This window comes from Rhinatrema bivittatum, chromosome 14 (assembly GCF_901001135.1).
Source record: "Rhinatrema bivittatum chromosome 14, aRhiBiv1.1, whole genome shotgun sequence".
Taxonomy (NCBI): Eukaryota; Metazoa; Chordata; class Amphibia; order Gymnophiona; family Rhinatrematidae; genus Rhinatrema; species Rhinatrema bivittatum.
Genome location: NC_042628.1, coordinates 24,117,351 through 24,140,533, shown reverse-complemented (window position 1 = coordinate 24,140,533; position 23,183 = coordinate 24,117,351). Strand labels below are relative to the sequence as shown.

General features: G+C 43.5%; 1 protein-coding gene across 2 annotated transcripts in view; it reads right to left on the bottom strand.

Moving 5' to 3' along the window:
• ZC3H7A (zinc finger CCCH-type containing 7A) overlaps nucleotides 1–23,183 on the bottom strand; it is a 74,033-nt gene that overhangs the window by 25,089 nt on the left and 25,761 nt on the right. For both annotated transcript variants that reach the window (XM_029576933.1, XM_029576932.1), the window contains 10 exons: nucleotides 23,147–23,180; nucleotides 20,605–20,888; nucleotides 17,996–18,200; nucleotides 16,883–16,950; nucleotides 15,116–15,308; nucleotides 13,212–13,373; nucleotides 12,566–12,762; nucleotides 5,190–5,290; nucleotides 3,495–3,676; nucleotides 1,686–1,762 (listed from right to left, as the gene is read on the bottom strand). In XM_029576933.1, the coding sequence (XP_029432793.1) occupies nucleotides 1,686–1,762; nucleotides 3,495–3,676; nucleotides 5,190–5,290; nucleotides 12,566–12,762; nucleotides 13,212–13,373; nucleotides 15,116–15,308; nucleotides 16,883–16,950; nucleotides 17,996–18,200; nucleotides 20,605–20,888; nucleotides 23,147–23,180 (1,503 nt within the window). The remainder of the gene's footprint in view (nucleotides 1–1,685; nucleotides 1,763–3,494; nucleotides 3,677–5,189; nucleotides 5,291–12,565; nucleotides 12,763–13,211; nucleotides 13,374–15,115; nucleotides 15,309–16,882; nucleotides 16,951–17,995; nucleotides 18,201–20,604; nucleotides 20,889–23,146; nucleotides 23,181–23,183) is intronic.

Here is a 23,183-nt window from a genome sequence, read left to right as displayed (position 1 = left end):
CAGATGCTCCACCTCCTTCTCCAAAAGAGAATCCTTCAAGTCCGACAGGCTCAGGTCATGAAACTACTGTAAACCACTGCCTGGTCCCCCCCAGGCCGAAACCTCAAACATCTTCTCAATATGAAGTGCCATTTTGCGATCTTTGGAATCTCTAAGGGCCACACAGTCCTCAGCCAGGATAGTGGTCTTCTTAGCTCCAAAGTGTCCTCCAGTAAAAGATATAGCTTCACCATGGCTCTGACCACCTTTAAGCCAGACTCTGGAATATCCCATTTCCTAAACGCCAGGGCCTTAACTGTCCGATGAAAAGGGAAAGCCTTAGCGGGACCCTAAGCCCCTGCAATATGAGATCTTCCCCTTCGTGATCTGATTCCACCACTGATTTCTTTATCCCAAGTTCCCTTAGGATTTGAGAAATCATATGGTGATGACCTGAAGGAGAGAGATCACTTTCAGGTCATCCCCCCCTCTGCTACAAGGATCGCATTCTCCTACAAAGGTGGCTTATCCCTGTCTTTGTCCATGGAGAGATCCTCTAAAGGATCCCCCTCTATGTCTCCCCTGAAGCTCTAGACTCATGATCCGAATCCAGTTCGGGAACCCGCTTCCTCTTTTTTGGCTAGGACAGGACCACAGACTCTTCACAAGGGGTATCCACCAAGCCCCCTTTGGGAAAGGACGTTTCACAGCAACCCCTTTCCTGGCTAAAAAGGCCCTATGCTTTAAGAACACAAACTCTGCTGGAAAGGCCTCCTCAGAGTCTGAACCCATGCCCTCCTGAACTTTCTGGGCACTATCAGAAACCTCCATTACAGGGGATAAAGGAGGAGGCGTAGTATCTCCCCCCACCCCCACCCCAGCGATCCCCTGCACCACAGGAGCAGAAGTTGAAATGGCCGTGGTTCCCACGCCACAGCTGGCTCCCTTCTGTTTACACCTCTTTCTTTTGTACCTGCTGATTGATGATGTGGCTACCTGCCTTCTGATTTGTGTCCCTTCCATTCACAACACAGTGTTGCCTTTTTTTTCTTTGTTTTATCTTATTTAAAGCAGTAGTGTCCCTTAGATAAAAAAAAAAACAAAACAAAACACCAGCCCAAATAAGTACAGCCAATACTTTTCTGCCAGAGAAATGACCTCCAAAGAAAGGGAGTCAGAAAGTGAGATGAGGGTAAGGCATGAGGGAGCCAGATCACTGACTATCAAATGCCTGTCCTGGACAGGGCACCAGTCATTCAAGGGCCACCGACCCCCTGCTTACCCCTACACTAACTAGGGAAGAGAGTCCCAATCCAGGACCTAATACCCCTGGGAGCAATCTGATCCTCCAACCAGATTCCAGGTTTTACACCTCCACCATCTGCTGGAGACAGAGAATACTGAGCAACTGCAGATGGTACATTGTCTTATAGTAAAGCTTTTCTTCTCTATCTCCATCTGCTGGTAGGGGAGAAAAACCCACAATTGTCTGGACTGATTTAGGGTACATTAAGGAATATGGTATTTAATCTGCAAAAACTGTGTTGTATTGTAAAAAAGATATGTAGAAAAAAAAATCAGCTTGTTTCTTAACTAAACCTTTCCCTCCTCAAACAAACATGAGCCCCTCCCAAACACACACATGATTAGCTGTATGTCATTACTTAATAAAATAAAAAAAGGGATATTCAGTAAAAAGAAAGTACCTGGGGACCTGGTGCACCCACTTCCACACTTTGCAAATATTTTCTTGACTCTTGAGCAATGGCATCTAATGAAATACCTATATATCATCATAAAATAAGATAGACAGAACAGTACAATCTAAAACATTTTCACTTTACAAATATAAAACATTTCCCATTCTGTCTTTTTTACAATTTGTCTCTTCTTTAAATAATATTTTATTGATTTCTTCAATGTGATTAAATATAATTCAGCTATACCCATGTAAGACACTTACTATGCTCACAAATTAAGGTTGAAAGTTAATCACACCTTACTTCTATTTTTGGCGGTGTGAGCTTCTTGCTTTCTCCTGGGCATCTGGCTGTTACAGCCTGCCTCAGTCTCAGAAAACCACGAGTACTGCCAGGAAAATCTTGGGGCTGAGGAGCTGCAAAGCATCATTCAAGCTGCCTCATGTTCTCCCGTTTAGATCTACTCCTCACTTCATGTGGCACAAATCCAGTGTCCAATGGAGACCTTAAAAACCGGCCTGACCACTGGTTTCCGCACAGGGCTCTATGACCAACTAAGCTTCAAGTACTGTGTCAGAAATCTAATAGCCAAAGATGACCGTTAAACTGATTTGGCCATCAGTTTTCAGCAATAGATGGCCACAATCCTACGACGTTTGAAAGCTGTTTACTGTTCTCCCTCACCACTGCAGACTGCAAGCAAAGGTTCCCCTTGGAGCTTTTTTGCAGTGCCATCACCAGTAACTGACCCACGGAGCAGGACTAGTCCCTAGACTTGAATCTGGATCTCCCATTCATCAGCATACGGAAGTGTCACAGAGACATCAGCTAGTATAGAAAAAAGGTCCTAAATGCTTCTTACATAACTTGACTGACTCCTCTTAGATGGAAAAATGTCTCCAACTTAACTCAGAAATCTATAAAGCACCAGCTGTAATGCAGCTCACCTCCCCCTCCAAAGTTTTAAGAATACAGTGGAATTCCTATAACAACAATATTCTGGGGAACTACACACAAATATTCATGCAAAAGGAACTTGCTGAGATCTTAAAAAGATGTTCTCCCTTGCAGAATGCTTTTTAAAGCAGCAGAGTCCCCTGCTCACAAGAAATTCAATTTTTATGTAGGACAACCCCATTCTTGAACAAGGGGAAGGAGCCAGTAGGATATTTGTTTCTAAAAATGAGGTCATGTTGATAAACAAGGCTGACTCCTGTTAAATTAACTAGGAGCTGCAAAAAATGGCTAACAAGCACAACGTCTCTTTTGTTGTGTCCCAGACCATCAAACAGGCAAAAGCTGCTATTTGTTACTCTACAATATACAGAAGGCCAGCATTTTCTTGATTCTTGACTAGTTTAGCAGAAAGTGTATTTATTTTTCCAGAACTGGACTGCTTTAGAAAAAATACTTCCGTATTTGTCCCCTCGCTATAATAAAAGAGCAATCCTCCTATCTGCAACAATTTGAATTCAGCCATGCAAGGGAAGGCACTATCACTTTAAGAAGTTCTTCTCAGTGAATGAATTATCTCTAAACTTAGCAAGTTCTTCTCTAACATTGTTACTGATTTTTGTCATTTGGTATGTCCTTAACTTTATGTTTGATGTCCTGTTCATCCCAAATTTTCACAGTATGCTAGGGGATGTGAAGTTGAGTAGCATGAGGTCTGACAGGCTTGAGTTTGGGTTGGGTTTTTTTTTGGTGGGGAGAGAGAAACATACTGGAAGGAGAGAATGAATTTTATCACTAAGTTACCAATTTCTGTTATATCAGTGAACTTTCTGACAAATTCTATCAAGGCAAACAAGATACCTGTTTCTTTCTGCATCATCCAGACTTTGAGCTCTACGAGACTGTGAGCATAAAAACATTCATCTTCCCTTAAACAGCCATACCGAACTTCATGACGGCACAGGTCAAGCTGACAATGAGACTCAAAACAGCGAACCTTCGAATATTTTACTGTAGTTTCCCGCAATATATGGACAAGGCACCTATTAGAAAGGAAGCTCATTACTTTAAAGTTTAGGCAAATGATTAACAAACAAGATGCTGGTGACTGAATGGCTAAAAGGACTGGAACTGCCCTTCACGTGTAAGTCATTGGTTCAAATTCATTTGAAGTAGTTACCAATAATCATTAAAAGTCACTGGGTAGCCTATGTGAAATAGGACTATCACCAATCTATTTCCACTACTTGTTTGTATTATTCATTTGTTGTTCTCTGCTCCAAGTTCTCTTGGAAAGGGGCTAAATCCACTATCGCAATTTGGGCGTAACTGGTTTGCAATATTAGCAGAGGCAAAAAAATTGTACAGATATATAGTGTGAATTCACCTGTCACTCCTAGAGATGGTCCCACTAGGTCTGAGGCACAATGAGGAAGACTGCACTGCAGGTGCCCGCACTATACCTGCTTTGTGGATAAATGGAGGACTCTGAGCTCAGGTCTTCCACTCCCTGGACTGGCTGGGGATGTTGCATTCACAGGCCCTGCAGGGGAGGGAGTCAGTCATTGTGCAATGGCAATACCTAGTGGTTCAATTCAGGAGCCATGATTGCAAGGTTCAGAAGGAACCCTGATGCATGGCTCCTGGCTGAGGACTGTCACTGGGATAAAGCAAGTTGGGAGGAGATATAAAACAGGGGTAGTGGTAAATTAAGGTTTCTGGCACTAGATCTTATCCCTGGTTTCATAAGAACATAAGATTTGCCATACTGGGTCAGACTAAAGGTCCATGAAGCCCAGGACCCTGTTTCAGACAATGGCCAATCCAGGTCACAAGTACTTGGCTGGATCCCAAAAGGTAAACTGATTCCATGCTGCTTATCCCAGGGTAAGCAGAGGATTTCCCCAAGTCCACCTTAATAATGGTTTATGAACTTTTCCTCCAGGAACTTGTCCAAACCTTTTTCAAACCCAGCTACAATAACAGTTTTCATCATGTCCTCTGGCAAAGTATGCCAAAGCTTAATTATGCATTGAGTAAAATAAAATATTTTCTCCTATTTGTCTTAAATGTACTACTTAGTAACTTCATTGCATGTTCCTAGTCTTTGTATTCAAAATTGAGCTGGTAGGCATAGGAGGAAATTGGCAGGTCAAAAAAAAAACAAAACCTAGACTTTGGTTTCCAAAGCTGTCAATCTGGCACTTTTCATAAACACAAATTTATTAGAATTAAAACATTTAAAAAATAAACTAGCAGCTATCAAGAATCTTGCATAGAACTGGACTGATAACCAGAAAAAGCAGTGGGCAATCATGAGCAACCTTGTTAAAAAGAGTGAGCTCCTTGATATAGCAAATATTTTTGGGTAAACTGAACTACTGCTTTATTAGCAGCAAGAGGGAATTCATTTGAAGCAAAATGACCAACTTTGAGCTATTTACATGGTGCTATGTTGAAATTAATGAATAAAAATATATATTCTAGTACAAGCAGAAACTCATGCTATTAAAAGTGGTGATACAAGACAGAAAGAATGTAATTCTCCATACATACTTGTTATCTTCAAAGTCGTGCTTGGAAACAGGATGAGAACAATAGGATGGGTTATCTTTATTTTCTTTGCTTATTATTCTGGGCTTGTGATCAAAACATTTCTGGAATACAAAAAGAAAGGATTAATAGAAGACAAAAGCACTTTATTTCACTTGCAGAACTAATAGTTCCAAAACATATCTTGATATTTTGTGGAAAAAACTGTTTAGCTTCCAATACCTGTTTAAGAAACTTGAAAGCATCTGTCACTTACTAAGTTTCACTTTGGCCCTAATTCTTCATTTTTCCTGATCTGCACAAATAAGACTATCTGGGAGATAGTCACCAAAAACAGCATCTTTTTCTCATGCAACACAAAAAAATATTTATGCAAGTTTGAGGGAATCTTTGGCTCTGTCCCAGGGAGATTTACTCCTGTGCAGATCTCTAAATTTGCTGATAAAGGGGTTATGCTGTAGCCTGCAAATGCTTCTTCACTCTGTACTGAAATGCAATGTATATATTTTAGGTATTTTCTCTCCCACACATCACAATCAAAAGTAGCTGTTTTGCCAGCTTGTTCCAGCTGCATATATTAATTCCAGAAATCCAAAAAGGAATTAATTGAATGAAAATATAGAAACTAACTCCTCTCACCAACACATATGTTCACAAGACTTAACAAAACTACAGAACAGTACAAAGGAAAATTGGTTCTTACCTGCTAATTTTCGTTCCTGTAATACCCCAGATCAGTCCAGACAAGTGGGTTTTGCATCCCTACCAGCAGATAGAGGCAGAGAACAAAAACTTTGAAGCACTGCTACATAACAGAGTGCCAAGCCAACAAGTAGATAGCATTCCCCTTTCCCAAGGTGAACCAGAAAACCCAGGGTTGGATTCTCCTGAACTGGAGACCAACATAGCTCCAGCACCAAAATAAGAACATAAGAAATTGCCATGCTAGGTCTGTTTTGGCCCTGTTTCCAACAGAGGCCAAAACAGGCCTCAAGAACCTGGCAAATACCCAAACATTAAGAAGATCCCATGCTACTGATGCCAGAGGCCATTCCCTAAGTCAACTTGATTAATAGCAGTTAATGGACTTCTCCTCTAAGAACTTATCCAAACCTTTTTTAAATCCAGCTATACTAACTGCATTAACCACATCCTCTGGCAACAAATTTCAGAGCTTAACTGTGCACTTAACTCAACACAACTTTTCAAACAGTGTGAATAATCTGATATACAGCATGTAAAAATACCAGGAAAATCAGTCTTTCAGCATCAACAATGGGGCAGGTTTCTGGACTGATCTGTGCTATTACAGGACTGAACATTAGCAGGTAAGAACCAATTTTCCCTTTCCTGAACATACCCAGATCAATCCAGACAAGTGGGATGTATCAAAGCACTCCTACACCGGGCGGGAACCCGAAAGATCCACTCTCAACACACTTTCACTGAAAGTCATATCCTCCTGCACCCAAACATCCAATTGGTAATGCTTGGTGAAAGTATGAAGCGAGGACCACACCGCGGCCCTACAGATCTCTTGGGTAGACACCAACTGACACTCCATCCAAGAGGCTACTTGCGACCTAGTTGAATGCACCTTAAGACCTATCACAATTGGACAACCCTTACAAATATAGGCCGAACAAATAGCCTCTTTCAGCCAACGAGCCAAGGTAACTTGAGAAGCTTTCTCTCCTTTCTTCGCTCCACCTAACACAAAGAGATGGTCCAACCACCGAAAATTATTAGGAAATTCAAATAACACACAGAGTGCGATGCACATCCAGAAGATGAAGATCTCTATCCTGCAAAGAATCTCTAGTCCACTCTGGAATGCCCGGTAATTCAACCATCTGATTCACATAGAAGGCAGAAACAACTTTCGGCAAAAAGGAAGAGACCGTACACAAGGTCACCCTGTCATCAGTAATACTCAAAAGGGGATCTTGACAAGACAGAGCCTGAAGCTCCGAAATCCTCCTGGCTGAACAAACAGCAACCAGAACCACTGCCTTCAGTTTAAGGCCCTTCAAAGAAGCTCATCTTAAAGGCTCAAAAGATGCCCCACAGAGAACCCACAAAACTAAGTTGAGGTTCCAATCAAGACACACCTTCTGAACCGGAGGCCACAAATCTTAACCCCCTTCAGGAAATGAATAACATCAGGATAAAAAGCCAAAGACCATCCCCGCAATTTGCCCCTGAGACAACCTAAGGCTTAAACCTGGACATGGAGTGAGCTATAGGTCAAACCCTTGGACAAGCCCTGCTGCAGAAAGGACAAAATGTGCGGTACTCCCACCAACACAGGATCCAGCCACTGCTGAAGACACCAGGACTCAAATACCTTCCAAACCCTGACATACGCCATAGAAGTAGAAGGTTGCCTAGCCTGCAGAAGGGTGGAAATTACTGGTTCCGAATATCCCTTCATGCAATACCAAGCTGCAAGACAAAAGCGATCCTTCTGATCCGAAAATATGGGTTCTTGTCACAGCAATCCTGGCAGATGAGCCAACCAAAGAGGCTTGTCCACTACCAGATACAAAAGATACACGAATCATGGATGATGCAGCCACACCGGTGACACTGTCCTTGGATGCATATGCGCCATAACACGTGACCAATGAGCGGCCACGGAGGAAAAACATACAGAAGAACCCCCATAGGCCACGGGGACACCAGACCGTCCAATCCTACCAAACCAGCCTCCCTTTGGCGACTGAAAAATCTTGCCAGCTTGGTGTTGGCCCGAGTTGTCATGATGCCCAACTGGGGAGCGCCCCACCTGGCAGAAATGTGAACCCAGGCTTCTGGAGCCAATTCTCACTCCCCAGGATCTAGCTGTTGCCTGCTAAGGAAATCTGCCTGCACAAACATGCAATGCCATCTTTCATTATCTGTTCAATAACCCTTGACTATAATGTTGACATTGACATTTTATTTGCCTTTTTTACCTAAGATTATTCTAGATAAGAATATTTGTAACGTAAAATGACTTTACCTCTACTCTAACCTTCAATTAATCTGTGTTCAAGTTATTTAAGAAATAGTGTAAAGATGCCAGTGTAAACAACTTTGTTTGTTCTTTGTAAACAGATGTGATATACTAGTCCGAATGTCGGTATATAAAAACAAATAAATAAATAAAATTGATGTACACCACCGTTGTCGCACTGTCCGAAAATACTCGAACCACCCGATCCTCGATCCAGGGTAGGAACACCTCCAGGGCCCTGCGTACCACCCTATTCTCCATATGATTGATGGACCAGGACGCCTCTGTCGCTGACCAAAGGCAGAATGACTCAAGCACACAGTCTTCCCCATCCTTTGAGGCTGGCGTCTGTAGTCATTACCACCCAGTCCAGAACCTCCAGATTCATTCCCTTTTCCAGTTTGATTCACAACAGCCACCATGAAAGACTGGATCTGGCTTCTCCCAGAAGAGGTAACAGCAGATGATACTCCTCCAACAACAGATTCCACCTGGACAAAAGAGCCTTTTGCAAAGGCTGCATATGAGGGAAGGCCTACGGAACCAAATTCAACGTCAAGGCCATAGAACCCAGCACATAAGAACATAAGAAAATGCTCAACTGGGTCAGACCAAGGGTCCAAGAAGCCCAGCATCCTGTTTCCAACAGCACCTGCAAGTAATCCCAGACTCTTGGTCCTGGCCAGCTCAACAGTTGCGTCATCTGCGCCTGCGATAACTTGTCCGCTGTCAGGAACACCGTCTCATCTGGGTATCGAAGCAGGCTCCCAAATACTCCAATGAGACGGAACCAGGTGACACTTCGCTACATTAATCACGCCAACCCAGCGAACTCAGGGTATCCTGCACCCACTGTACAGACCAAAGGCACTCTTCCTCCTCCTTTGCCCGAACCAGTCAGTCCTCCAGATAAGGGTGAACCAGAATCCTCTCTCTTCTCAAGGCTGCCACCACCACCAACACCACCACCTTTGTGAAGGTTCAGGGAAATGGGAAAGACCGAAACTGGAAGTGCTGACCCAGAACCTTGAAACGCAGACATTTCTGATGGTCTTTGCGAATGGGAACATGGAGGTAAGTTTCCGTCAGGTCCAATAACACCAGGAACTCTCCAGTGCAGACTGCTATCACGGTACGCAACGTCTCCATCCGGAAACGCGGTACCCGCAAAGCTACATTTAACTTTTGCAAATCCAAAATGGGACAGAAGGAGCCCTCCTTTTTGGGAACCATAAAGTAAATGGAGTACACTTCCCTCGTCCTTGCTCATCCAGTGATACGGTCTCCCCCACCTGGCAAGGAGGTAGTCCACTAATGACAGGTGAAGGGCCCACTCATGGGGATGAAATATCCTGCTTAGTCTGTCAGCTTCTGTGTTCACAAATCGTGGCAGGTAGGTCACCCTCAAAGTGATGAGGTGAGCCTCTGCCTATTCTAGAATCTGGACTGCTTCCTTGCAGAGTATTCTGGAACCTGAACCTCCTTCCTTGTTTCTGTAGAATATTGCAACTTGGTTGTCCATATGTATTATTACGCTTTGTCCCTGGAGCTGAGGGTTAAATATGCAAATAGAATGTCCTATTGCTCTTAACTCCAGCAGGTTGATTTGACATCTGCTCTCTGACTGAGACCATAAGCCATGGGTTTTCAGTCCATGCATATGTGCTCCCCACCCTCTATTTGAAGCGTCCTTTGTTAGTATAAACTTGGGGGGGGGGGGTGTGAAATGGTGCCCCTACTGTCAGGCATGATAGATTTAACCACCAGGCTATGTCCAGCTTCATGGCTTTCGATAATGCCACTTTGTTGGAAATTGGTTGACAGAACTGGGACTATTGGAACTTTAGGCCCCACTGCAGGCGACGCATATGTAAGCGAGTACGCGGGACAGTGTAAATCACTGCGGCCATGTGTCCCAACAATGTCAGAACCTCCCATGCAGAGGTGTGGGATTCTTGGTATAGGTGAAGAGCTATCGAACGCAAGGAACAGAGTCTGACTTCTGGAGAAAAAAAAAAAAAGGCTTTGCCCAGCCTTTTGTTTATCCTTATTCCCATGAAGTATACGATCTGAGTAGGTGGAGGTTCGATTTTTCATAATTTATGATGGAGCCTAGATTTTCTAGGCAGATAATTGTCAATTAAAATTCAGAGACACCAGTCTCCCAGATAGGGAAAAATCCTTATTCCCCTGTTCCGGAGATGGGCTACGGCAAGGCATTTGGTGAAAACTTGCAGGGCAGACGAAAGCCCAAATGGGAAAACCTTGTATTGGTAATGCTTGGATTTGACCTGGAAGCATAGGTAACACCAATAGAACTGGAGAATCAGGATGCGGGGATATGCATCCTTGAGATCCAGTGAGAACATCCAATCGTTGGGTTGGAAGAATGGCAGAACTGATTTGAGGGAGGTCATTTTGAACTTCTTCCAAAGAAATTTGTTGAGAGAACGAAGGTACAGGATCGGACGCAGGCCCCCTTATTTCTTCGGGATGAGGAGGTATTGAGAGTAGAATCACTTCTGGTGCTGTAAGTAGGATAGAATGCATATAGCCTCCTGATGAAGCAATGACCTCACTCTCTGTTGTAACAGCATAGTTTGTGATTGGTCCAGAAATTGAACCAGAGTGTGTGGGATAGATGGAATTCGTTTGAAAATCAACTTGTAGCCGTCCCAAATGGTGCTCAAAACCCAACAAATGGACATAAGAATATAAGGAATTGCCATGATGGCCTACCAGTAGTGGGAGAACTGAGCTCCTCTGTCGTCGTCCCCCCCCCCCCGACTGTGAGTGGTAGCTGCGGCCCACACCCCCTAAAAAATTCCACTGTGGTTTCTAGGGTGGGCCCTGTTGTTTCTGAGGTCACTGTCCCCTCGGGCAACCTCTGGTCTGATTTTGTGACTACTGTCTGGGCAGCTAGTAAGCTTGGTACGGTTGTGACCTGAACGAGGGATATTGTCTGTAGGGGCGTCTTGGATAATAGAGCTTCTTATATTGCCCATAATAGCACCTTGAGGAGCCCTGTTGCTCTGGTATAGACGTGACGGAGAGAACTGCCATATTTTGATACTTAATTTGGGAGACAGTTTCCCTAAGTTTGTCCCCAAATAGGTTGTCTGCTTTGCATGGTAAGTCTGCCAGCTTACCATGGACATCTTCCCTAACGGCACTCGCATGGAGCCAGGCTATTCTTCTAGCCACTGTCGAAAGTGCAGACATATGAGCAGATGTTTCAAAGGCCTCATATATGGTTCTTAATGTCTTAATGCCAAAGGTTGTTGGGGGGTGATCACCTGCGCCTCCTGAGGTAGATGGCTTTAAGGCTTGCACGCATACGTATAAATTCTGCGTGATATAAAATTGATGCTGTTGAATCCTGGCATCCAACATCGACCCTTGAAAAACCCTTGTGTCAAACTCATCAAAGATCTTATTGTCCTTTCCAGGAGGTGTATAGGAATGGAGATGAGATTTCTATTTTCGACTCATGCGTAAATCTCAGCACATAAGTCAGTGTCAAGGTTTGCTTCATTTCCTTCTAGGGTCGTTTTGATGGAGGCGCATCGCGAGTCCTGTATGACGCCGTTGACTCTCCTTTACGTTCAGTGTGCATCGAGGGCCGCAGGCCAGACTTAGACGGCGCTTCAGGCTGCATGCGCAGCGCTGCTCGGCTTCTGCCCTCAGTTTGTACTGGCTCCAGCTCTCTGGGAATTATTCCCAACTGGCCATGCCTGATCGAGGTGTCAATGGGTTCCACTCACACAGCTCTTTTCCAATGGGGGGGGCCTTATGCACTTTGCGCCCAGGCAATGATTGGACCAACTCCTCTGGGAATGGGGGCCTAAGAGCCCGATGAAGCCTCACCTTGCCGGAGTTTCTCAAATTTTGGCTGCCCTCTGCCTCCTGGCTCTTGGGGACATCTATCCACAGTCCTGACAAAATTCCTGCTGGTGATCCAGGCTGAGGCAGAGGTAGCAGCAGTTATGTCCATCTATTAAGGACATAATTTTACCGCATTGGTAGTACTTGAATCCCGGTGTTTTCGGTGCCACTCTAGCACTTGTGCTGTTTTAGGGGTCACTGTGAGTGACAAGAATGAAGAGAAGAGAGAAAGTCGACTGCGCTACCGTCCAGCTGCACGGAAAGAAAAAACTGAAGAGAAGATGGATTCATGTGGCAAACCACCACACATCAGTGCAGAGCAAAGCTCTGTACATTAAGAGAAAGCTCCATCCCGTGCCACCATGGGATGTCACCCAGAAAAGCATGGCTAATTCAGCCTGCTCATCGACGGGAAGAATAAAATTACCCCTCTCCAAGTGACTACAGACAAAATGAAAATCAAGAGCCGATGGAATGAAATAAAGGCAAAAGGTACCTCACAAAGAAACATAAATATTCCCCGGTGCTCCTGTAGAAGTCTGGGAACAGTTAGGTTGATCTTTCCGTTGCCTCCAAAAAGAACCTCTCGGCTAAATGCTCCTTTCCGCTCTAGAGTCCAGACATCGATTTCTTCCTGGCAGTACGCAAACGTGCAGTGGCCTGGATATCTACATTCTTCTCCGGCAGCAACATCTGCGCAGACAGGAAAGGGAGATGTCAGGGGAGAATTCATGTGCACTAATTCAACACCTCTGAGACCACAGTTCCAGGCACATCCTTCCCCAAGCCTTTTTTTTCCTTTACTCTGGGAGAAAGAGGACTAAGGGTGTCTTTAAATGCAAGATATAGTCTTCTCCCCAGCCCTCAAAACTTTTTTTTTCTTTTAATTTTGGCAACTCCCACTATCCTGCCCCCAGCATAAGCTTGGCTACACTTTGCTGGCAGGAACCTCCTTGCTTAGGGCAGAGTCGGATTTATGAAACAATTGTCAGTTGTATACTAATGAAAGCACAAGGCAGCAAGAATATTAACATAAAAAAAATAGCTAAATATGTATATTTTTTAAAACCTGTAATAAAGCACTCTAAAACTGAACTACGTTCATGATGTAATTATACATTTAAAATAAAATTTGACCTTACCTTTACATACATAGAAAGGCCCTACATACTGAGTTTTCGTTGGTCTTGGTCGTATTCTTTTCCATGACTTATCTTCAGAGTTTTTTATCCTACCAACTAAAATGTCCTTTTTACATTTATGTTCCAAATTAGAATGATATGTGAAATCCAATAACTTGGGACCTGCGACAACAAATATGAAATTGACCATTTTCACTTACAAGGAGAGAATGTCAAGATGAAAGTTCTACAAGCCTATGCCTGAATACATACAAGAGTTTTTCTCATTTTGTGCCTATGGGGAAAAATGCTTCTCTATAGACATTATGTATGCAAATTCTTATTTTCAGTCAATAGGTTACCAAAACCATCAGCCTATTAAAAACTCAGAGCCCAGGCTCTTTTTAGGGCCTCAGTACACAATGCTAAAATAAAATGAGAAGCTTAAAATTTTTTTAAAATGCTTGTTTTATTTTAAAAATAAACCCAAAATTATTTTACCCTCAAATGAGAACTTCTAGAATCAGTCAGCAACATTTGTTGACAAAGTGCCAAACACACATCCTCACTCAAGAAGATAGTAGCATGCTGACCCTTGCAGGAAGACAGGGCAGGTCCCAGAAAAATATTCTCTTTTATTAAAATTTCCCCAATAACTTAACATTTTATTGGCATTAAAGATTAGAGTGGATTTTAGTCGCTTGATATTTCTATCATGCTTAAAAGATTATGCACCACTGTATTAAATGCAAGAGCCACATAAAAGCCACACAAAATACATTTAGCATCAAATCATATTGTTATAGGAAAAACGTAGTCCCATATCCCAGTGTTTCTTCTATACCAATGTTTTTTAAAAAAAATAGTTTTCTTGTAATCTGATGAAAGAAAATCTCTTATCCCTGCGACCCAAACGATAATTATCCTCCGACTGCTTCGGAAGTCCCCATAGCATTAATAAAATTGACCAATGGCAGCTCGCCCCGGTGTTTTATCACCCTCTTCCTCAGCCCATTGCCACTGCTCTCTCTTCCCCCACCCTCTTCCAGTCTCAGCCCATTCCAGGGCTCTCTCCCTGTCCTTCAGCGACCCCTTCTCAACCTTGTCCCAAATGCTCTCTCATCAGGACAATCTTCTCTTGCCTCTACCCATGGTACTGTGGGCACTTCTGCTGTTAATCTGGCTGGGTGACTCTCAAAGTTTGAGTTGCGCAAACCCATACTTCCATGCTGTCCTCACGGCACTGGCTAAGACCCCTGAGAACTACGTAGGAGTACAGACACGATGCAGTTCAAACCTGATTAAAACGCCACGCAGAGCTAAGTCAGCAGAAGTGGTCATGGCATCACATGCAGGGGAGAGAGAAACAGTACCAGGAATAGATTTGGGGGGACTGAAGGGGGGGATCTAGATTCCAGAGGGGAGAGAAAAAAATGCTAGGCGTTGGGGTGGAAATACATAACTTATCAGTAGTAGAGCTGAGTTTAAACAAATGCTAGACCAAGTTTCTGGAGGACAGGTCCATTAACAACTATTAGCTGGGTAACCTCTGGGTATGCTTGGAGAAAACAACAGGATCTGTATCTCCCTTTTGGGATTTGTTGGGTACCCCTTTGAAGCTACCCAGATTGATCACTGTCAGAGACAATATACTAGACTCAAAGAACTATTGGTATGACCCATCATGCCATGCTCTTATCCAAGTGTCTAATATTCTGCAACTCAATCATACTTTAAAACCACTATTCTATGCTAAAAGGAAACATTAATATTGGAAAGATCTCACAATAAGTGTCCCAGTGTTAAAATACTTATTCCTAAATACAGACAGAGATGACAACATAATGTCCAAATCCCAACATAGCCTCTAACTAACAATGCCATAACTGACCTGTTTGGAGAAATGCAGGTGCCTGGCTCCTTACCTGATTTGCTAAAACACACCTGGCATGCTTGCCTGAATTCATGTGTGCCTTCTAATGGATTTCTACCCACCAGAGGGCTACACAAAGATGCAGTTGCAGTTCCACCGCCTAAAAAATTGGAAAAGTCATTTCTAATTGGACTTGGATTTCCTAAGAAACTTTCTGAACCAAATAGGCTACTTGTACCATTCATCTGTAAGAAGAAAACAGGCATCATGAGCACAGCATAATAGCATTCAGCATTAGAACAGTCCAAGACAAAGTGTATATGGTAATAAGGCATGCATATCCTCCAAACGAATGCAGTTGCTACCATTTATTATTCAAATGCAAAGCTAATCAAACTAGTTTGCTAAAGCACTTTCACACAAATTGCTTTTGTATTCATATCTATAACCGCCCCCTCTCCCAGTAAATCTGAGAAAAGGGGCTGAAAATTGCCTTATGAAAGAGCAACCAGGTGCTGCCCAAGGGCCTTTTAAACACTGTGGGAAAGAGATTGGCAGCTGCGGCAGAGGAAAATAAACAAAGTGTAGTGCGTTCATCAGATTGTCTGCCTAATTGGTGTTCCCTCTAAGCCGCATCCTCTAGAACCCCCAACACTGGGCGTGAGCAGCTCACTCCACTCAGAAATACACAGTGAAATTACAGTCACAGTGGTGACAACCTCAACCACTGCACAGAAAAAGCAAGTACGTCTTCCTCCTCCAAAGATTGGCCTCAGAGTTGATATTTCCCAAGAAAAATAATAAGAAAGTAAGAGGAGGGATGGGAACAGGCATTTTACGTAAAGCATCTAGTTTCTGATGCGCAATGTGGGTTTTTGGTTTTTTTTTGTAGGGCTTGCCTTCCACACCAGTCAAAACCTATCCAATCCCGCTCACTGCCATTTAATGATGGGGAGGCACCATAAGCCTTTATTTGAAATCATCAGGCCAATTAGCTCCTTCACTTCTCCGCATATATTCCAGCCAATGCAGCATCAGTCCTCAATAGGGGTCTAGTGGTCAGAGCAGCGGGTGCAAACAAGGATGGCCAGAGTTCAAATCCCACTGCTGCTCCTTGTGACCTTGGGCAAGTCACTTTACCCTCCATTGCCCTCAGGTACAAACTTAAGATTGTAACACCCTCTGGGGATAGGGAAATACCCACAGTACCTGAATGTAATCCGCTTTGAAAGTGCCTGAAAAGCGGAAAATAAATCAGATAAAATAAATAGGGGGATACAGAGCACTGCTCCTTTTGTAACAGAGAATGTGTGAACTCTGAATCTCAACCTTCAGCTTTCACTGTTGTGGGATGCTTGGGACCTCGCCAGACCCCACGCTCCGCACCATCCCCAGCTGCCCCACACAGCAGAAGCCTGGTCCAAGGATTAAACTCAGGTGGGCATCGAGTCAGCTTTCTTGGTGTAAATACAGGGCCTTTTTATTCAGTGTAACATATCACTTACTCCAGCAGTTGCTTCTGCTTCATAATTATTATTTATGGAGCATCATCAAGAAACAAGGAGCTATATATAACAAACAACCACACAATAAGCAGAAGAGGGATCTGACCTAGCATCTTGAGGTTTTATAGGTCTGTACTCTAACCACTTCCTCTACACTGTCCGCTCACTCATCGGGACAGGGACAAGTCTTAAAAATATGCAGATTTATTATAATTCCATTGTCACAAAAATAAAATTTAACTGTGGTTCCAAAATGAACAAACAAAAACAATATATGTACATATAAATCAGAAAATCAAAAACCATATACTTACAAGAAACAGAGGGGAATTATTGCTATTAAGTGTCTGGGCTCCATCTCTAGAAATCAAAGGGGGGAGATCTAAAATAACAAATGAAGAAATACAATTAACCAAAACCAAACAGGATGTATCTAATGTTTTCTTTTTCAGTGGCTCAGCAATATCCTGGCAACATAGAGAGGAGCACCAGCTGAGAAGTGAGCTCCAGGCTTTCTGGCCACCTTCACACACCAGTTGCTAAGGGGAGTTGACGGAAGAGTGAAGCACCCCAGGCAGCCAGTGAATGCAAAAGCCAACTTTCTTTTAAGTATTTTGGCACGGCCAATTTCCTCACAGCGATCCAAAGGGACAGCAGCAAATATACCAAGTACAGCTACGGCTGGCATTACTGCGCAACTGAAAAACTGTTCTTGACTGCAGGTGGTTGGTTAAAGTCAATCCCCATGAGCCTGCATACCTGGCAATATGATGACCCTCAAGCATCTCATCCAGCTTCACTTTAGCGTGTTCACTTAAGGGGCTTGGGCTTTTTGAGAAGACAGCATGTTCAGAAACCTAATCACCTCCAGAACATGCACACCCGCCCTTGGAAGGAAATTCCAACAGCGGCGAGAAATAAACTGCTGCCAGATGGCCAACAGAAAAAAAAAAAGCTATGAGCTAAGAAATGGAACCCTTTGCTTTACATCTGTTTCCTTCACCTGTGCACTCCGTAATAGGGTTAGGTCTTCCTTAAGGAAGAGGTTTTCCACTCCCCACCCCCTGAACTTAACTACATTTCCCTTCTGTAGGGACCACAGCACTAACTGGCAGGTGATACAGAGGTGTCAGCAAGAATCTGATCAAGGCTTCTCCTCAAGAGCAGCTGGCTGGATACTTCGGCAGATGAGAACCTATGCTGCACGTACTTAGTATCCCGAATCAGCTCTGGACAAACCGAGGGATCCAGCCCAAAGTCTTTCAGTTTCCACCAAACCGCCACACTGCCCACTGCTCATGTTCAAGATTACAAAGGGGGGGCTTTTTGTAAGGTCTGGAAGCAGCAGCTTGAAAACAATTGGTTGACTACAGTACAAACAGCAGCATAATACAATAATAGAATCAGAAGGATGAGGCCGTGCTTACCTCTTTTTGTGTCAGTGATGGAAAGGGAACTTAAAGAACGAAAATTATCTAATGAAGACACCAAAGGTTGCGAATACATTTCCGACAGTGAGACCAGAGAGACGAAGCCTGCAGGGCCAGGTAAGGTTCCCAATAAAGGACTGGAGAAGGAGATGCTGGGGACTGAGCCAGCTGGAGGGATGGATCCTCGGGATGGTTTGCTTGACTGGAAAAGTATGAAATGTGTTCAGAACATGAAATGATAAAAAAAAAACAAAAAACAAGTTTAACAAGTACTTACACATCCTAATCATTCCAATAGCCCAGTTACAGTTCCCCTCTCCTGCATTCAGATAGTTAATAATTAGGCTTAAGGGACATAGAGTCCAAAAATATCCTCATTAAATAATCCTTTTTTGACCTTCCTTTCTGATGAGCTTCAGTCTTCTTCCATAATGTCACCTTTTCTATGTCGACTGCCCCTGCTTGCCAGTCTCCTGCTCTCCTATTCCTTGCCACATCAAGCCAGTTTCTCTGAGCACCGCTGCAGCTGGCAGGCAGAATAAAAGGAAGGCAGTACACTAGCATGGGGGTTTTTCGAGCTGTGAAGAGGCCAGAACGCTTCTGGAAGAACAAAACTAAGGGGCTATCTAAAAGTGGAACCACAGCGCCTCTCCTACAGATTACTATGATAACGGAGAAGCTGTTCCTAACAGCATTTGCATCAGTGAGGTACCTAATGAGAGATCCAGCAGGCTAGGCACAGGCACACAAGGCTCCCCCATTTACTGTGACCATTCATCCCTCATTCCAAGGGTGCTGTGCTGCATGTCAATGCAAAACTGCTGGCTCTGTGAGTGCCATTCAAATCAGTGGCTTATTAATCTTTTAAAACCCAGGGGTCATGCCCAGAAAGCAAAGCCTCACACCCTCCTCGCTCAGAAACTGGTGAAGATCTGCAAAGTTTCCAGATCTCTCCAGGATTTAAACCCTTGTGTCATGCATAGAAACACAAGGCACAGCTCTTTCAAACAAATCCCTTTAGTGGTTCCTGCAAACTGCACCATCTCAGATATTCATCAGCAGACTGAATGTTATAACCTAGAGGAGAGAAGCCAGTGCAATGACTGTGCCAGTACTATGTACTGCCATGCAGGAGCAGGATGGGAAATCCTAGTCATTATATAAGAGACAGGAGCCTCTGGCCAAGAACGGTCGCTGCAATGGCTGGACTAGACAGGACAGGAAGTTTAAAAGATGGGGAAACCTTTGCATGAAGGATCATAGTGTAGGAGCCCAGCAAAAGCCAAGTCTGATTAAGCCAGAAACACAAGGGAGCAGCAAATAAATTGCCAAACAAAAATAAAACAATTGATATTGCTATAACTTACTCCACCAGAAGCAAACCTGATTTCTTGCTACACCTTTTTGTCTGAGTTAAGGTAATATTTCGTCACAATTACTTTTAATTACTTCTGTAAATATTTCCTTTATCCCCATGTCGTATAACTCTCACCCTCCCAAGCAGCCACAGGAAGACATGGTCTGTGGCCCCTGCAATGGTCCTTGGGCAGGGGCCACAGACCACGTCTCCCCTTGAGAGCCCAGTCAGCATGCGTCGTGCATTGGCTGAAACTCCCTCCTCTCGGAGGCCGTGAGCACTGCTTCCATAGCATCCCCTTCCCGGCTGGAAGACCTGGCCCGGGAGCCGAACCTAGGTCCTCCTTATGGCAGTGAACAGCAGCTCACTTTGTATTTTTTTTCTTTTTAAAGTATTATTACACACCAGACATGTTAAACTGTTTTTTCTGAAGCCCAGTGAAACAATCAGCTAGCTGCATCCCTATAATATTTTTAAATATTTGCTTAGGTTGCCACATACTTCTATACTCTTTCTTCTCTTATAAGCCAGATCTTTAACAGCAAAGTGACGAATCAAAGTGCCGGACACTCGGGGGAGGCCCTGTCATCTACCCCAATTCGTATCCCAGTAAGGACAACAAACCCGAGAAGCAAAAAATTCTTCTCCAGCACAACAAGGCAAAAAAATAGAGCAGATGATAAAGAGAGACTTTCTGGAAGGTATAATAAAATCTTGATCAACAAAAGAAACTGCACTGTTTTTCTTAACTCTAATGTATCTATTTAAATGACACATTTCCAAGTTGTATAGGATTTTTCCAGTTTGTACAAAGGTAAAAACATTCCTTTGTTCTACACGTATGACTGAAAGTACACGTAAAGCTATAGGATTCACTAATAAGAATCAGGGTTGTAAGAAAATAGAGGGAAGTTTGGAAAACTCTCACTCTTTTGCCAATTAAGATATGGAAACATACACTGAATTTCCAAGGTATTTGTTTAGTGAACATGCATCTTCCTTTTATGTCCCAAGATCTTGGGACATAAAAGATCTTGGGAGAACATCCTTTTATGTCCCATACTATCTTGGAAGAAAATCCTATTTTGGAATACTACAATTGCCCTCATCTTTTCCCATGGGCTTTGCAGACTAGAACTTAATAATTATAGAAAGTACACAAAAAAAAGGGCTCACTTTTTCATTCGCATGCTACAAGCATTTGGCCAGCTAAAAAAACTTGAGAGAAATATATAAAGCCAAAGCTTACTAGTGCTGAGTCATCGGGCTCAGAAACAGAATCAAGCAGGTCATCCAGTTCCTCTCCCAGTATGTCTCCATCTCCATAATCCAGGCAGGTTTCAGGCACCGGAAATGGGTCAGTTCCATTGAGCGACACAGCAGAAGGGAAAGAGCCCTGTTCCACCAGGGAAAATAAGCCAGGCGAGAGGGACGAGACAGGAACAGGCACCGAGTCGCTCAGTGCTTCAGAGGCAAGACTTAGCGGGGATGGAGAGACAGTAGAAACAGACTCCTGACTGAGCTGTGGCAAATCTGGAAAAGATTTGGTAAGACAACAAAAAACACCTTCAGTTGCTGCTCTATACACAAACATTCTGTGGTGGTTACTGCTGGTTATTAACAGATTAGTCCTGCAAGAGGATAATTTTCAAAGTCCATTCCATGGATAAAAGAGAGCTTTCCGCACAGAAATGAGCTTTTTAAAAACTGCCTGCCCTATATGCCAGTAAGAGGACATGCACAGGGCCTGAATATATGTCCTTTAAGCACAAAGTGAAGAGGTGTTCTTGAAGGTAGAGAGTCAAGGCAGGGTTTGGAATTATGGGACGGATTTTAAATGCCCTGCGCGTGTAAATCCGGCCGGATTTACGCGCGCAGGGCCCTCCCGCGCCGGCGCGCCTATTTTGCATAGGCCGCCGGCGCGCGCATCGCCCCGGGACGCACGTAAGTCCCGGGGCTTTCTAAAAGGAGCATGTCGGGGGCGTGTCTAAAATGACGCGGCGTTGCGGGGGCGTGACTCGGTGTTGCGGGGGCGGGCCCAGGGGCGTGGTCGAGGCCTCCGGACCATCCCCCGGGTCGGGAAATGGCGCGCCAGCAGCCCCATGGCGCACGCAGATTTACATCTGCTTTTAGCAGGCGTATATCATGGAACAAAGGTAAGGGGGGGGTTGGGAATGGCGAAGGAAAGTTCCCTCCGAGGCCGCTCCGAAATCAGAGCAGCCTTGGAGGGAACAGGCAGCGCGCGCTGGGCTCGGCGCGCGCAGGTTGCACAAATGTGCACCCCCTTGCGCGCGCTGACCCCGGATTTTATAAGATACGCGCAGCTACGCACGTATCTTATAAAATCCAGCGTACTTCTGTTCGTGCCTGGTGTGCGAACAAAAGTATGCGATCGCGCAAATTTAGAAAATCTACCCCATGTGCACACTTTTTCAAAAGTATGCACATTAAGTTTTTTGGGAAACTTATGCCCACACATTAGGAGATGTAAACGTGTGCAGGTAATTTTGATGGAATGATGTTCAAAGCGAAAGTATGCATGTACTTTCCCTCTGAACATGAGTGTAAAGTCCAGGAGTGCAAAGTACCTTCAGATTTTACACCAATGGGCACAGTTACATAATGATCCTCCGAGTGTCTTTCATACGTCAGAAAAAATAGGCAAGACAGAAGACCGAACAACTGCTATCACTCCATTACAGATGAAAGCAGCGTAGCACAGCTACTTCTCAACTGATTGGACTGGATTTCAATTGAATTACTCACCTTTCTAAATCTAACTTGCTTTGAGGTTACAGTGAGATACATTCAAAAGCATTTACACTTAAAACTGGGTTTTTGTGTGTGTAAATGCACTTTATCCAAGTAAGTGGGCATTTGAAAATTGCTACAATATTTGCCGTTAAATTGGCAATTGGTTTTACCCACATTAAGTGCACGTAACACAGGTAAATGGTTTTTGAAAATTACTACAACATGAGTATCTCCTTTGAAAATTCACCTGTAAGACTGTACCTAAAGCAATGGAGGGTGAAATGACTTGTCCAACATCACAAGGAGCATCAGGGAGAGAAGAGGGATTTGAACCCTAGCTTCCCTGGTTCTTAGCCTCCCTCCTCTAACCACTAGGCTAGTCTTCCACTCCACTTGTCACATGCTCAACTGGTGGACAAGGGTATGACAACAAGAAGAGAAGAAGGAAGAACAACCAGCACGTCAAGTCTCAATTAAATGTGAACCACATTCACTTTTACTAAAGCTTTTTTTTTTTTTATTCTCATAATGCTTTCACTTTATTCCTTTAAAAGCAACCTATTCATAGCAAAATTCGTTTTTTGTGCAAGTAAGATGAACATCTGAATCAATAAAACTTAAACTTTTCTAATCTATAAAATATAAAGGTCACTTGAAAACATTAATCAAGTGTTTAGTTTAAATTTCTAAGATCCAACCAAGGAAAGGTAAGTACTTTCAAGACTTATTACAAATACTCTGTGAGCTTTAGAAAAGCACTATTTCTTCCTTCACAGAAAAATAACTACATAGCTAAATAGATGTACAAAAACAAGGACCACAGATGGTTAGCATCACACAAGACAGTACAAGTGAAAACTTTGCTTTCAAAAAGATTAATTAAAGTATCAATTATCAGCAGAATGTGAGTATATTTCAGAAGAGTCTAGGTTATTTTTTATGCTATGCTTGATCTCAAAAGGAAGTTACTTCTTTTCTATGGATCTATGACAGTCATAAAATAAACTACCAGGAAACAGCAGTTTCTAAGCACTCACTTGGTTCAATGTCTTCTGCTGAGGAAACTGAGCACTA